The sequence below is a fragment of the Scylla paramamosain genome, chromosome 16 (assembly GCF_035594125.1).
Source record: "Scylla paramamosain isolate STU-SP2022 chromosome 16, ASM3559412v1, whole genome shotgun sequence".
NCBI classification, from domain to species: Eukaryota; Metazoa; Arthropoda; class Malacostraca; order Decapoda; family Portunidae; genus Scylla; species Scylla paramamosain.
The window spans coordinates 24,041,266-24,058,094 of record NC_087166.1 but is presented as its reverse complement, the minus strand read 5'-3'; the positions used below and the strand labels follow the sequence as shown (position 1 = coordinate 24,058,094).

The following is a 16,829-nucleotide window of genomic DNA, read 5'->3' as shown; positions in this document are numbered from 1 at the left end:
GACCATTTGGCGCCGTGAGGGGGTGAGGGGATTTGGGAGGCCTGGGAATGTTGTTTTGGTAGTGGTGGTGGTGGTGGTAGCAATTGGAGGAGTGTTTGTTGATGGTGTTGTTGTTGTTTTTGTTGTTGTTGCTGTTCTCCTCCTCCTCCTCCTCCTCCTTTTTTTCTTCTTCTCTTGAATATTATTATTATTACCATACTTTTAATTCTGGATGTCACAATTTTGATGTTTATGCGATTAACACACACACACACACACACACACACACACACACACACACACACACACACACACACACACACACACACACACACACACACACACACACTCACAACAGTTAGTAAGTTAGTAGTTTAATGACAACACTATAAGAAGATACAAAACACACACACACACACACACACACACACACACACACACACACACACACACACACACACACACACACACACACACACACACACACACACACACTGCCTCTTCTTGGCTGGTTAATGAGGCGCCTGAGGATGAAGACGGGCGTGAGGCGAGCAGCGCCCCTCCGAATTAGGACCACCGAGGCGTCCTTCTCTCCCCTCTCCCCTCTCACTTCTCTCCCCATTTAATTACCGTTCCTCTCTCCCCCCTCACACTCCTCTCATATCCCTCACCTCTCCACCTCAAATTTACACTTTCTTTCGCCCCTCACCTCTTCTCGCCTCTCCCCACTCCACTCTATCTTTCACCCCACTCCCCACCACCTGTATCCCTCCTATTCCTTCCTCCTCTCCCCACTATCTTCTCCCCATCTCAGTCACCCCTTCCCCACTCCCATAACCATCCTATCTTCCACCCCAGCACTTTTCTCCCCACTCCCAAACATCATATTCCCTCTCCCCATACAATAATACTCTCTTCTCCCCACTCCCAGTAACTAATCTTTCCCCTCCCCCCAGCACCCATGTCTTATCCCAAACACCCCCATAACCATCCCCTCCTCTCCCCACCACTCATCTTTCACCCCAACCATCTCCTCCCCACCATCCCCAGTACTACATCACTCATCACCCTCTCTCACTCCTCACCCTCCCCTTCCCACCCCAATAACCAAGCTCTCTTCACCCCCACCACCGCCTCCCCGCCCCACTACCTCGCTCCCCCGTCATGAGGAGCAAGGCCACTCGTTTCAATATATCCTTTGACACTCGTCCTTCAGGCCTGCACTTCCTGGTATGACGGCTACACTTGCCACACTTGTATACTCTCTCTACACCCAGCAACAGTCTCTTAACACACTGAACATACACTGAATACTCTCTTTACGCCTCCTCTATATCCCATACACTGAGCGGTAGTTCGACTGATCTCTACTTGATACTTAAGGCCGTGTTCTCGAGGGTCTGAGCGTCTGAACTCGTCTGTGTTAACTCTAGTGGAAGTTATTGTGGGTTTTCAGCAGTTTTCGTGGTTGTAGTGCTAGTTTTTAAAGGGAATTCTGCATTATTGATAGGAAAATACTTCAGCAATCGCCTCTTCTTGATACTTATGGCCGTATTCTTAAGCGTCTGAGCGTCTGAACTCGTCTGTGTTAACTCTAGTGGAAGTTATTGTGGGTTTTCAAGAGTCTTCATCGTTGTAGTGTTTTTAAAAGTGAATTCTGCATTATTGACAGGAAAACACTTCAACACTCGCCTCTTCTTGACACTCGTGAATGTGTTCTTAAAGGTTTGGGGATCTGAACTCATTTTCAACTCTAGTAAAGATTCTCAAGATTTTTATGACCGTAGTGAGTGTAATAAGGATTCAGCATCAGTTTTAGCTTTAATGGAAGGTTATTAGAATTTTCAAGAGGGTTTTCATTAATTTACTAATACTTTAATAAGGATTCTGCATCAGCAATTGAAAAAAAAACACCCATGAGAACTTGACTTATCTCCGTGACCTTTGAAAATAAAAGACCAAAACGTTTGTGTATACAGGCCTTAACTCACCCTACATCCTTCCTTACACACCCAACAGGTATACCCTCTATGCCCTGTACACCCAACCTACACTCCCACACCCCTGCTGGGAGAAGCACGGCGCGGGACACACAAATGAGAGGCGTAAAGATAAGAGACGTGCATTTTGTTGCGGCTTAATGTGTAACAGCCTTATTGGGAAGCAGGAAGAGGAGGATTGTGGAAAAGAGTAGAAGGAAGAGAATAATTTAATCTTTACTGGGAGGCAGGAAGAGAAAAGGATGTGGAGAAAACATGAAAGAAGAGAAGAATTAAATGTATCACTTGATGGAATATTTAATAATTTAAGTGATATTTAATGTCTTGGTGGGAAAAGAAGGAAAGGAAGGAATTTAACCTGTTATTGTCTTCGTGGAAAGTAAGAAGAGAAAAATATGGAGGAGAGAAGAATTCAATTTGTCACTGTCTTGTTGGGAATTAAGAAGGAAAGATTATAAAGAAGAGTTAGAAGAAGAAAAGGAATTACTCTATCACTGCCCTTTTTTCAGAAATTAAGAAGAAAAGACTACGAAAAAGGGTAGAAAAAAGAAAATATTAAATCTAACAGTCTTATTGAGGAGTAAGAAGAGAAAAACTGAAAAGATTAAGAAGAGAAGAAGAATTCATATAAACTCCGGAACTAGTGATTTTAAGGAGTAGAAGAGGAAAAGAATAAGAAGAAAGAAATGAAGGAAAGGAATAAATCAGATCTGGGACAGGAGCCGCTGGGAAGTAGGAAGAGGAGAAAGATTAAGAGGAGCAGTAAAAGGAGGGGAAGAAATTAACTAAAATCTGGGACGCGCCTTTCTTAGCAAGCAGGAAGAAGAGAAAGATTACGAGGGAGAACATAAAGAAGAGAATAAGAAATTAAACCACATAAGGAACGTGTGTTTTTAGGAAGAAGAAGGAAGATGAGAGAGATTAAGAAGAGCAGGAAATGAAGAAAGATTATAAGGAAGAGAAGAAGAAATCAAACCAAATATGGGATGTGTGTTTTTAGGAAGAAAAAGGAGGAAGATAAGATAGATTAAGGAGAAGAGCAGGAAGAAGAAGAGTAAGTTAAATTCAATGTAGCACGTGTCATGTTTTAGAATTTAGGAGGAGAAAGACTGAGAGAGGCACACAGGAAGACAAAGGAGAACAAACAGTAGTAGTAGTAGTGGTTTTACTTTATAGAATCACTTATATAGTATGATTGCCAAGTTCCCTAATCGAAACTTGTAGCAGTAGTAGTAGAAAAGAACGTGACGTGATATAGATACGAGAATAAAGTAAAGATATTGAAAGGTGCCCTCGTGTATTTAAGCTTAGTAAATCTCTAATTTATAATTTTAAAGAGGAAAGGAAAAAAAAAATAAATAAATATCAGAAGAAAGAAGAGAAACTGGAGGTGAGAGAAGGAATAAAATAATGACCTTGAAACGACCTCGCATAGTTAAACAAATATCTTGGTTCTAATTTTAAAGAGAGGAGGAAAAGAAGGAGGATAAAGAAAAAAAGCAAGAAGAAATGAAAGAAGAATAAAATAATGCCATTGAAAGATCCTGTCATAGTTTAACAGATATTTCAATTCTAATTTTAAAGAGGAGAAAAGAAAGAAAGAAAACGAAAAGCAGGAGATGAAAGAGAGGAGAGTAAAAAAAAGATATTGGAACGTGCTCGTGTGTATTTAAGCTTGGCAAACACGTCTCTCTCACTTCTAATTTTGAATAGGAGAAGTAAGAGAAACACAAGAAGAGAAGCAGGTGCAACAGAGGATAATAAAAGATAGTAGAATATTTCAGAATGATGAAGCTTAGCAAGGAGAAGGAAAAAGAAGTAGAAGAAAGAGAGAAACAGGTGAAAGAGAGGAGGATAAAAAATAGCAAATCTTTCGCCTCTAAGTCTGAAAAGGAAAAGGAATAAAAGAAGAGAAGAAGGAAACGCAGGAAAGAATAAAATAATGAGTAGTTGAGCAAATATCTCGGTTTTATATTTGAAGAGAAGCAAAAGAAGAAGGAAAAAGAGAAGCAAAAAACACTGGAACATCAGTCTGTAGTGAAGCTTAGCAAATTTTTCACTTCTAATTTCAAAAGAAGTAAAAGAAGAAAAAAAAAAGAACAAATGAAAGAATATAAAAAAAAAAATAGCAGTCCTTTTACTTCTAAATATAGATAATGAAAATAAGCAGACGAAAGAGAGAACGATAAAAACACATTGAAACATATGAAGAAGAGAAGGAAAAGAAGCAGAAAAAGAGAAACAGAAGGTAAAAGAGAGTTCTGATTTTAAAGAGTAGATAAAGAAACAAAAGGAGAAAAGTAAATGAAAGACAGGATGATAAAAATATCATTACATCATCAGCGTGTGGGTGAAGCTTAGCAAAATTGCCACTTCTAAATATGAAGAGAAGGAAGGGAAAAAAATGAAAGAAGAGAAACAGAAGATGATAGAGAGGAAGGGCGGGGGAAAGGTATTAGAGCATCACCGTGTCGTTAAGTTTAGCCATGAGTAATATTTCACTTATATTTTGAATAAGAACTGAATAGAAGCAGAAAAAAGACTAGCAGGTGAAAGAGAGGAGCATATAAATAACATCGGCGCTCTCACGTGTGGATTAACCTTAGCAAAGAAAAGGAGAAACATATGAAGGAAGAATAAACAAGCTTAACAATTCTCCCTCACTTCTAAATTTAGACAAGAGCATGAAGAGAGGTGTAGATGAAAGAGAAGAGCTTATACATAACATCAGTACATCCACGTGTGTCTTAAGCTTAGCAAAGAAAAGAAGCAGAAGAGAAGGATAAACAGATTACTGAAGAATGAAAAGCTTAACAAGTCTCTCACTTCTATATTTAAACAAGAGTATGAAGAGAATTATAGATGAAAGAGAGGAGCATAAAAATAACATCGGTACATGCGCGTGTGGCTTGGTAGTGTTAAGCTAAGCAAACCTTGCACTGCTAAATTTAGGAGTGAGACCTTCGTAGCATCATCAGTGAGTGACCTTGCGCTTCCCCTGCCGTCGCGTCTCCATAGCCAGCCTCCCACCGCCGCGTCTCGCGCAGCCGTGAACCTTAGTCTCGCATTCAGAAACACTTTGCTCTCTCACCATGACTATTTTCAAAGGCCACAAAGATGATTAGCCGGATTTTAAGAGTTTTTTCCCATTTATAGTGCAGAAACCTTGTTGATGTGTACTACAACCGTAAAAACACACTTAAAAACCGATGTAACATCAAATATAAGAGCCTTGTGAAAGAAATGGAGGTGCGGCGCTGAAGTGTTTCAGAAGATGGTCCATATTCTGAAACACTTCTGCCCTCACCTCCACTACATTCTGAAGGCTCTAGTTAAAGTGACAAGGGCTTTTAAGGAAACTTTTACGGTTCTAGTGACAGATTAACTAGATTTCTACATTATTAACAGGAGAAACACTCTTGACGACGCGGCTAATCATCGCTGTGGCCTTTGAAAATAGTCGTGGTGAGAGAGCAAAGCGTTTCTGAATGCACGCTCGCATGAACGGCGCCACGGGAACCCAGAATGTGATACTTGCATGAGAGTTTCTGCGAAGAGTGATAAACGTGAGTCTTTTAACCGCAAATGTTGAAGGTGACCTGAACGGGAAGCATTGTGTGTGTGTGTGTGTGTGTGTGTGTGTGTGTGTGTGTGTGTGTGTGTGTGTGTGTGTGTGTGTGTGTTGAAATTATTCTTGAGTTCCTTCCATAACAGTAGTAGTGTTGAGTCTTCAGCACATATTCTCTCTCTCTCTCTCTCTCTCTCTCTCTCTCTCTCTCTCTCTCTCTCTCTCTCTCTCTCTCTCTCTCTCTCTCTCTCTCTCTCTCTCTCTCTCTCTTTCTCTGCCAGCCTCACTCAAACCACTCCATCGCTACCCTGCTCGGTCATAAGGATGCTATACTTACTTAGTCTCCCCTGCCCTCCTCCCCACTCCCTCTTCCCATCAGTTCCCTTCATTTCCAGCTCCTGCATGCAATTTCTGACTCCTCTCTCTCTCTCTCTCTCTCTCTCTCTCTCTCTCTCTCTCTCTCTCTCTCTCTCTCTCTCTCTCTCTCTTCGTTCTTCCGCTTATTCTTTTCTTTGAGTCATTTTCCTGTCTCTGAATTCTCACCTCACCATTTCTTTCTGTTTTTCGTATATTATTTCTGTTTTCTCGCTCTCCTTATTTTGATATCTTATTCTCCTCCTCCTCCTCCTCCTCCTCCTCCTCCTCCTCCTCCTCCTCCTGGTCCATCTTTTCTTCCCCAAAACCTCTTTCCCCCCTTTCATCTTCCCCTTATCCTCACCTCCCCTCCTCTCTCCTTTCTATCTTCATCTTCTCTTCCCTTTTCCTACCTTTCTTTCCTCCTGTTCCCCATTTCCCCTCTACCATTCCTCCTTTTATCTTCATTTCACTTATTTTCCCCTCTACTTGTCCTTTCTCTCCCTTCCCTCTCCTCATTTCCCTAAAAATATCAGCCATCTTCCCCTCTCTCCCTCCCTCTCCCTCTCTCCCTTTCTTACTTCCCATCTACTTCCCTTTCTCATCCTTTTCCCTCTCCCTAATCTTTCCATTTCCTCTCATCACCTCTCCCCCTCTCCCTCTCCTTCCTCCCCACTCCTTTCACTCTCATCTCCCTCCCCCGTCAGCATGATAATGAAGCTTCCCCTCTCCTCCCACTAACTCTCCCTCTTTCTCCCTCTTTCCCGTCTCCCCCCACCCACCAACTGCCTCCTCCCCTCCCCCCATACACTGGAATCCCTCCCCCCCGGTCACCCCCTTGGAAAACGTGAATGGCCAGGCTCACTTTAGCTTCCTGAGGGCGGTGCGGGTGTGGGTAGCTCAGCAGCGACCCGGTGATGCCTGGCTGGTTGGGTTGGTTTGCCACTGGTTCGATTCCCCCCGCACCCTCCCTCCCACCTAGACGTCATTCCCGTGTGGTTAACTGTTCGTCTCTCTCTCTCTCTCTCTCTCTCTCTCTCTCTCTCTCTCTCTCTCCTCTCTCTCGTGCACCGCTTAGTGGGTTCGGTTCCCCGCCGCTATCTGTGTGTGTGTGTGTGTGTGTGTGGATGCGTGCATGCGTTTTCATTAGGGCCTGTTAAAAATGGTCAGGATAAGACGCCGAACCCCAGCGTGGCCGCCCCGCCCCGCCCCGCCCCACGCTGTACTCGGTGCCTGGCTCGGACACGGGAACAAAAAGCGCACACAGCCGCGTTTCGAGCGAAGACTATCATGTTCCTTCGCAATTCTCCTTGCAATGACTTTCAGACAAGCGGGGCGGCTGATGGCGGGGGTCGGGGGCGCCGAGGATCCGGAACCCCAGGGTAGTGTTTGGGCAGCTGAGGCCGCGCTGTTTACCCTCCGCGGGCACTGGCTGCTCTGTTGTGCCGGAGGGTAATGAGCTCACCGCAGATCTTGCCTTTATAAATAAGGCGGCGGCAGTGCAGGTGCGGGGCGCTGCGCTCTCAGCAGAGGTCGGCTGTTGTCCTGCCGCCGCCGCCTTTGCCGCCTCCCCTGCCTCGAGTGTTTGCATGGCCAGCACGTGAAGGGCACGCGAGCTTGTCAGGCATGTCAGACAGTGTGGAGCATCGCATCACTACTGGACGCAAACGTGACGCCCAAGTTTAAATGACTCAAGAAAGATAAACAATTCCAAGGCGAGAGGCCACCGCCGCCATCAGCCAGGCCACGGGAGCACCGCCACCGCCAGGACCACTATCCCCCCAGCAGCGCTGTGTTTCCCCAGGGAGATGCTTGATTGATTAACCCGCTGATTTAACGTGTCGCGGTCATTTCGCGTGGTGCCTCGGCGTCCTGCACACGGCGGGACGAAGCCTGCCCTGCCCTGCACCTGCAGCACCGCGGCCGTGACGACGCGATTCAGTGCTGTGTGCCTAGCTGTGGCGGCGGCGTTGGGGGGGGGGTGTGACTCACGTGGCCACGAAGGTAAACATGAGTCACTTAACGAGGAGAAAATGAGTCTTGAAGGGAAGGAAAAACAGACAAACAAAGGCGGCGCAGGACCTCCAGGGGCGGTGGACAGTGCACGTGGCACCGCCTGCTGCTGCTGCTGCTGCTGCGCTTGCGTTCCATTTTGTACACTGTATTTGATAATGAAAGCAGTGAAGTGTTGCCCTCTGGCGAGCTGCGACGCACCGGTGCCCTGTCTAGAGGTGCAGCCAAAAGTTAGCCTCCTGGCACGCCGCCCCCAACCCTACTCCCTCCTCCCCAACCGCCCCCACCACCACCACCACCACCCTCACCCCCACCACCACCACTACCTTAACTCCCACCCCTATCACCAGCACCCCTTCGTCCGCCACCAACACCACCCTCACACGACCACACCACCCGACACTATCCCCTCCACCACCACCACCACCACCACCACCACCACCAGAATAGCTCAAAGAATATATTCAAATCCTTATTACGTGGTGAACGCCAAACTGACGCCCACGTCTTACCACACAACCACTCCACGCCCACACCACACCCACCACGCGTCACCATAAGCTACCCCGCGATGTTCTTGTCCCGTAACTCTGCATCTCCGTCACTTGTTACGTGTCTTAGCTGGCCAACTGCCCCAATGCACCACACATCCCCCGCCCCGCCCCGCCTCGCCTTTCACGTCCGCTCCCTCCCCCTCTGAGTATCCGGGAAAGTGGGCGTGTAGCTTGGGCGGCGCCTCGTGAGTCTGTGGAGGAGTGGTGATGAATGAGGGATGAAAGGAGGAAGAGGAGAAGGATAGAGAGATGAGAGAGAATTATTAATGAAAGAAGAGAGAAGGGAGTGAGGAATGGGAGAAAAAACCGTAAGGAAAGGAGGAAAGAAGGAACGAAAGGAGATGGAGGAGGAGGAGGATAGAGAGATGAGGGAGAATTAAAGAGAGAAAAGAGAAGGGAGAAAGAAGATATAGAAAGCAGGAAGGAAGGGAAGAATTGAAGAGAGGGCAGTAATGAAAGGGAGAGAAGAGAACTTAGGAGGATGGAAAGAGCGAGATGAAAGAGAGGAGAGAAAACATTAAGGAAAGGAAGAAAAGAGGAAAAGAAGAGAATTTAGTAATGGAAGAAGGAAAAGAGGGAGGAACAAGAAAGAATACATTGAGAAAAAGAGGAAAAGAAGGACAAAATAAGATGATACATTAAAGAAAGAAGGAAAAAGAGGAAGGAACAGGAGATAACACTAAAAAAAAAAAAGAAAGAAAGAAAGGAAAAAAAAACACAATAACAAAAGAATATAAAGCGAGAGATAGAAGGACTAGAAGGAAATAATTAAAGGAAAAGAAACTAAGAAAAGAGGAAACAGCGAAGAACCGGGTAAAAAGTACAAAAAAAAAAAGAGACGAAAAGAACAAAAAAAAAAAAAAGTAAGAAAAGAATAAAAACTGAGGCAGAACACAAGAAGGCAATGATTACAAGACACTAAGGGGTGGGGGGGAGGAACTCGGAGCCTGGGAACATGATTAGGTGGAGATGAAGAAGGAAGGAAGCATCTCACAGTTCCACGAAGAGCGTCACGCGTCTCCACCAGCGGCGCCTCTTGGAAACTGGCGGTGGGAGAGTGTCTGGCAGGGAGGAAGAACCAGTGGGAGAAAGGACCTTATTCTGAAACCACTTCTGCGCCGCACCTCCTCTACAATCCACAAGGCTTTAGTTGAAGTGGCACTGATTTAAAAGGGTGTTTCTTGCGTTTCTGGTGACTGATTAACAAGATTTTCTACAGTGCTGACATGAGAAACACTCTTGAGAACCCGACTGATCATTTCTGTGGTAAGAAAGCAAAAAATACACAACCATATTCTGAAACACTTCTGCACCGCACCTCCACCACATTCACAAGGCTGTAGTTGAAGTGACGGATTTTAAGGATGTTTTTATGATTCTAGTGACAAATTAACAAGATTTCTACATTGCTAACAGGAGAAACCCGACTAAGGGTGCTTTTGTGATTCTAGTGACAAATTAAACAAGATTTCTACATTGCGAACAGGAGAAAGACTCTTGAAAACTTGACTGATCTTCTCTGTGGCCTTTGAAAATGGTCGTTGGTGAGAGAGCAAAGCGTTTCAGAGAGAGAGAGAGAGGAGAGAGAGAGAGAGAAGAGAGAGAGAGAGAGAGAGAGAGAGAGAGAGAGAGAGAGAGAGAGAGAGAGAGAGAGGTGCGTGACAGAGATGGACGAGCGAAGGTACGAATAATAATAAAAATAAGATGCAGTGATAAAGGAGAGACTGAGGAGGGGAGGTAAAAAAGAAGAAAGAGGAAGCAAAGGAGGACGAGGGAAGACATGAGTGGAAATAATGAGAAGAGGTAAAGAGATAAAGAAAATATTGGTGATAAATATAAGGAATGAGTCACTAATTAGAGGAAGAGAAGGTGAAGGAGGAAGGAGAAAACACGAAGAGAAATTAAAAGAAGAGATGAAGGGGGAAAGGAAAAGAAGAACTAGGAGATAGACGAGGAATAGTGAGTAAGACGCAACGATAAATAATTGAAAGAAAAGATTGAAAAAGAGAAAATATAAGGCGAAAGTTAAAAGAGGAAAGAAAAGGAGGTACAGGAGGAGAGAAAGGTAAAAATATTAGAATAAATAAAAGTGTTGGAAAAGAAGAAAAAGAAAATATTGCAAGAAAACTAAAAGGAAAAAAAAATAGATGCTGGTAAAGAAAATAGAAAATATTGAAAGTGAAAAGAAAAAAAAATAGTTACAGGAAAAGAAAGATAAGAGAATATAGAAATATAAAAGGAAGGAAGGAAAAGAGAAATTATTGATAAAAAAAGACAAATGATAGAAGCTGAAGGAGGAGAATACAGAAAAAAAGGGAGAAACTTAAGAAGAAAAAGAAGGAAGCAGGAAAAAATAAATAAATACTGAAGGAGGAGGAGGCACTAACACCACGACTACTACTACTACTACTACTACTACTACTACTACTACTACTACTACACCCACCTTCAGACAGTGTCACCACCAGCAGGAGACAGCATGCACTACTCTGGGCACTACTGACGCTGGCACTGTTGGCACTCAGGCGAGGCGTGGAAGTGTGGCATTGGCGGGGGTGACATGGGGGGCGGACGGACGGAGGGGTGACGGGGAGAAGCACGCACACACACACACACACACACACACACACACACACACACACACACACACACACACACACACACACACACACACACACACACACACACACACACACTTTTTTTTCTGTCCTCGGCCATAATTTTTGTACCAAGTCAGGTGTTTTGTCACTTTCGTCCTTAACAGTCACTGGAAATATAGTAGTACGCAGAAGTAGTAGTAGTAGTAGTAGTAGTAGTAGTTGTTGTTGTAAGTAGTAATTGTTGTTGTTGTTGTTGTTGTTGTTGTTGTTGTTGTTGTGACTTGTGGTTGCAGTAGTAAGTAGTAGTAGTAATAGCATTTAGCAGTTGTGGTTGTTGTAATATTAGTTGTTTTTGTTGTTGTCGGTGTTGTAGTAACAATAATAATAATTGCATTAGTTGTAGTAGCAGTAGTAATAATAGTAGTAGCAGCAGCAGCAGCAGCAGCAGCAGCATAAACAGCAGCAGTACTAATGGTAGTAATAAAAAACTTACGACCACTAACATCACCACCACCACCACTAACAACAACAACAGTAACCACATCAACAACCTAAAAAATGAGTGACCTTGAAAACCCTGACAAACAGCCTCGGAGCCTCTTAGTAGCGAGAGGGGGGAGGGTGTGTCGGTGGGGACGGGAAGAATGTCAGGGATCCCAAGGGGGGGGGTAGGGGAGAAGAGCCTGGGTGTCGGGCGTCGGGGAGGGCAGGACGGGAAGGGGGCGGTCTTTGCACAGCTGTCGTTCGGTCCATCTCCCGGTAACTGTGTCGGGACGGGCGTCACAAGGCTTGCATACTGACGCTTTTTTCCGAGAGTTGAGGTGTGTGAAGGGGATAAGGAAATATGGTCATGAATGTTGTTCTCTCTCTCTCTCCTCTCTCTCTCTCTCTCTCTCTCTCTCTCTCTCTCTCTCTCTCTCTCTCTCTCCTCTCTCTCTCTCTCTCTCTCCCCCCTCTCTCTCTCTCTCTCTCCCCGTTTTCTTCTCTTTCTCCGTTTTGTCCTTCCTCATTTTCCTCTTGTTTATTTTCCTTTCCCTTTTTTCTTTCTTTCTCTTCTCCTTTTTCTTTCTTTCTTTCTTCTTTTCCTTGTTTGTCTCCTTTTCCTCCATCTTTTCCTTTTCTACTTTTAAAACATCTTTCTTCAATCTTATCCTACTCTCATCCTCCTCCTCATCCTCTTCTACTTTCCTCCATCCTTCACCCCCCTTCTCTCTCTCTCTCTCTCTCTCTCTCTCTCTCTCTCTCTCTCTCTCTCTCTCTCTCTCTCTCTCTCTCTCTCTCTCTCTCTCTCTCTCTCCCCCCCCTTAGTCAATCACCTCCCTTCTCTCCTTCCACGTCCTTCCTTTGCAACCTTCTGTGTCCTCGTGGCCTTGTGTGTGTGTGTGTGTGTGTGTGTGTGTGTACGCGTGTGTACGTGTGTGTGTTATTGTGCCAGGCCCGAATTAAGGTTTCAACACCTCATTTCACTTCATTCTGAGGGGAAGAGGAGGAGAAGAAGGAGGAGGAGGAGGAGGAGGAGGAGGAGGAGGAGGAGGAGTTTACTTAGTGTTCTGACATATCTCCTTTCTTCCTTTCTTTATGCCCCTTAACTCTTCTGTCAGTGCTCCTTCTTACCCATCATCAATACCCCTCTTCTCTATCAACAGTGCCCATCTCCCCTCCCCAGTCAGCGAAATGCCCTCTCCATCCACTTCTTCATTATGCTTCCTTTCTTTCCCCCTTCAATACCTCCTCCTTTCCCTCTCCAGTGCTCCTTCTCTTCTCCCTTTCTCCCTTCCTCATCAGTACTTCTCTCCTCCCCGTCAATACCCTCTTCCGTTTCTCCTTCAGTCTCTCCTCCCTCCCCATTAAGCACCCTTGTCTTCTCCCCTTCTCATCCTCATCAGTCCCCAGTCTCTTCTCCCCTGAATGCCCTCTCTCTTACCCTCCATCAGCCTCCCTCGTCCCCTCAGGTGTCGCGTCGCGTGTTAACAGATGCAGGCAGACACTCGGACACTATCACTTATTTAGCGCGGCGTGTGGGTGACGCGTGGCCGACAAATGATTCCCTTGTAACCTTGAATGGCTCAGGCTGATGGATGGGGCGGCGATGGGCGGCGGCAGGGGCGTGGGAGGACTAAAGCTATGGGGCGTGAAGCGAGGGATGTGCTCAGTGGGCGTGGAACAGGTGAAATGGGCGTGTAGGGCTTCGTGTGGGCGTGGGCCTTCGGTGTATTTAGTTTATTGGCCGCTTGGGGAAGATAGAGAGGGACGTGTATTGAGAGGGAAAGGTTAGGTGTGTGTGTGTGTGTGAGTAGAGGGGAAGTGATGGGGTGATGGGGGTGTTTGGTGGGGAGTTTATGGGGGAGAAGGGGAGGTGTTTCACTAGGGATAGGAAAAAGGGGAAATGGTTCAACTTGGGAGAGAGAAAATTGAAGTGGTTTGTTTGACTAGGAATAGAAAAAGTGTTTGACCGTGGATAAAAAAAAATAAATAAATAAATAAATAAATGAATAAATAAATAAGTAAAAGGAGAAAAAGGGAGATGGTTTGACTAGGGATAGAGAAAAAGCGAAAAGAAAAAAAAATCGTTGGTTTGTCTGAGGAATAAAAGGAAAGAAGATGGTTAGACTATGGATAGAAAAAGAAAGAAAAAAACAGGAAATTTGTTTGGTTAGTGATAGAAAAAGGAAAAAAGAAAGATGATTTGGCTCACTTCCTGAAAGAACAACGCATTTAAGTATACGAGCATAATTCATAAATAGTAGGAAATACAGACGCAGGCCTAGAGTTTCAGAGAGTTATTGACTACAACACCCCTTAGAAACCTGATCATACAGCGCTGATGAATTGGAGAAGGAGGGAGAGGAGAGAGAGAAAAAATATATACCTTGCTGTACAGAGGAGGAGGAGGAGGAGGAGCAGGGGGGATGGATCACAAAGAAGAACAAACAGCAACAGACCGTATTCAGAAACGCCTTGCTCTCACACCACGACTATTTTCAAACGCCACAGAAATAGTTAGCCTAGTTCTCGAGAGTGTATTTCCTGTTAATAATGTAGACATCTTGTTAATCTGTCAACTAGGGCCATAAAAACACCCTGAAAAACCCGTGTCACTTTAACTGGAGATTCTTGAATATTAGTGAAGGTGTGGCGTAGAAGCGTTTCAGAATATAGCCCTATCTAATTTAAAATAAGAGACACGCAGCAGTAAAGACAAAGGCAGAGGAGTTGGAGGAAGTGGTGGTTTGATGACAGAGGTGACAGGTTGAGGTGTTTGACGAGGGGCAAGATTGGGCAGGTTGGGAAAGGCAGGAGAAGGTATGGTGGTGGGTTAGGTGTCAGGTGTTTAGCGAGGTGCAAGGCTGAGTAGGTTGGGGAAGGCAGCAGCAAGAGGTGCACCTATGCAGCTCCTCCTGGCTTCGTCTTTCAGTTCTCACCCAGAGTTGCTCAGCCGGGAGTACATTTGACGCCTTCCCTCCAGACCTGTTTAGGGAAGGTTGGAGGGATGGTGCAGGTTGTGGTGGTGGTGGTGAAGCAGGTCAGAGCAGAAGAGTAGGTCTTTCTGCCTTGTGGTGGTGGTGGTGTAGGTCAGAAGGGAAGCTAAATATGAAGGGTGGGTCTGTTTGTCTGTCTGTCTGTTGTGGTGTTGGTGGTGTGGGTCAGGAGAGCAAAAGGAGAGTAGGTTTGTCTCTCTCTCTCTCTCTCTCTCTCTCTCTCTCTCTCTCTCTCTCTCTCTCTCTCTCTCTCTCTCTCTCTCTCTCTCTCTCTCTCTCTCTCTCACCTCTTTCATCTCCTTCCATCCTTCATTTCACCCTTTCCTCCATTCCAACTTCCTTTCTTTCCTCTTCCTTTATTCTCCCACCCCTCACCCACACGACAACCTCCCTATTCCCCATACCCCCTACCCTCCCTGCTTACCTGGATCCCCTCAGCCATCCCACTCTCTATTTCTCTCATCTTGAAGCTTCACATACGTAACCTCACCATCCCGTTATGTGAAGTGTTTTTCAAGGTGCCCTAATGTACGTACCCTCCCCTGTGTTAGTGCTGGTGGCGCTGGTGGTGGTGGTGGTGATGGTGGTGGTTACTGTCTATTGTAGCGGTATCTGGCCTACGATTTTTTTTTTTATTATCATTATTATTGTTGTTGTTGTTTTTGTGGTTAGTTTTTTTCTCTTTCTTTTTGCTTTTTGTTGTCTTTGGTGATGTTGTCTTCCTCTCTTATTGTTGCCTTGTGTGTTTTCCTTCTTTCTCCTCCTCCTCCTCCTCCTCCTCCTCCTCCTCCTTCTCCTCCTTGCTTCTTGTGTTAGCTGCTGTAAATTCTTTGTCTTTGTCTTCCTCCTCCTCCTCCTCCTCCTCTTCATTTATGTATCTGCGTCTTGTGGATTTCATTTACAGACACTAGGCATGCGTTGGTATTCCCGCCTCCTCGTGTTGCTACCCACCGCCTCGCTAGTGCTGATGGTGGTGGTGGTGGTGGTAGTACTGGTGGTGGTGGTGGTGGTGGTGGTATCATGGTGGCACTACTTTGTTATCTGCCGCAGCTTTATCTCTCAACACCGCCACGTCACGCAGCCACTGTGATTTTTCGTCCTGTGTTCCGTTTCAGCACAACTTTCCCCCTTGTTTTGGTTGTGGATCACGAGGACGCCCCGCCCCACCTCGCTGCCCCACCCTCCCTGCCTCTTCCTGCCCCTCCCCGCCCCGCCTCCCCCTGCCCCTCCCCGCCCAGCCTCCCTTCTTCGTGTTTATCCAAAGGCGCAGTCATAGCCTCGTGTGAACGTTTCAAAGCGTTATCTGAAGTTTGTAGGTGCTACTGGGGTTCTCAAGGGTGTTGTGGGTATTACTGGGGTTCTCAAGGGTGTTGTGGGTGTTATTGGAGTTTTCTAGGGTGTTGTGGGTGTTTCTGGGGTTCTCAGGGGTGTTGTGGGTGCTTCTGGGGTTCTCAAGGGTGTTGTGGGTGTTATTGGAGTTTTCTAGGGTGTTGTGGGTGTTTCTGGGGTTCTCAGGGGTGTTGTGGGTGTTATTGGAGTTTTCTAGGGTGTTGTGGGTGTTTGAGGTTCTCAAGGGTGTTGTGGATGTTTCTGGGGTTCTCAAGGGTGTTATGGGTATTTCTGGGTTCTCAAGGGTGTTATGGGTATTTCTGGGGTTCTCAAGGGTGTTGTGGGTGTTTCTGGGGTTCTCAAGGGTGTTTGTATGATTGTAATGTTATTTTAACAAGAATTCAACATCAGTAAGAAAATACACAGTAACTTGTCCCCTTGCCTCACGCCGGGAGCAGCAAGCTCTCAGACCACGTATTTTTAAATTATCAAGACACTCATAAGGACTTTTTTTTTTATTATTATTTCAAAGGCCACAGAGATCACTAATTGAATTCTCTTATTTTTTTCCTGTGTTAATCCAGAGGTCCCGTTAAGCTATCACTAGAATGAAGAAAACACTCTTGAAAACCCGAGTAGCTTCCAGGAGAGTATGCTGCAAGTGGTCGAAATAATACGCAGAGACATTTTGAAATACATATTGCCCCAGGTTCTCTTAGGGCAGCAGGGCAGCGCCTCGGCCTGTGCTACACCGCCAGGCTGACTCCTGACGCAGCGCCGCCTCGCATGCTAACGGCATTATGCTGCTCACACACACACACACACACACACACACACACACACACACACACACACACACACACACACACACACACACACACACACATCCATGCACCCCACGTCCCCACCCCCACACTTGCATCCCTCACCTTCGCATTCTCTCAACTCTCCCA

At 45.7% G+C, this 16,829-nt stretch overlaps 2 protein-coding genes across 2 annotated transcripts in view; one reads left to right on the top strand and one right to left on the bottom strand.

The window, feature by feature from the left end:
* The window catches only part of LOC135108159 (phosphatidylinositol 3-kinase regulatory subunit gamma-like), a 107,275-nt gene that overhangs the window by 8,140 nt on the left and 82,306 nt on the right, over positions 1 to 16,829 (top strand). The gene's annotated exons all lie outside the window — the stretch shown is intronic.
* The window catches only part of LOC135108218 (uncharacterized protein DDB_G0287625-like), a 1,293-nt gene continuing 302 nt past the window's right edge, over positions 15,839 to 16,829 (bottom strand). Inside the window, exon 2 of the mRNA XM_064018996.1 lies at positions 15,839 to 16,196. Within this exon, the coding sequence (XP_063875066.1) occupies positions 15,839 to 16,196 (358 nt within the window). The remainder of the gene's footprint in view (positions 16,197 to 16,829) is intronic.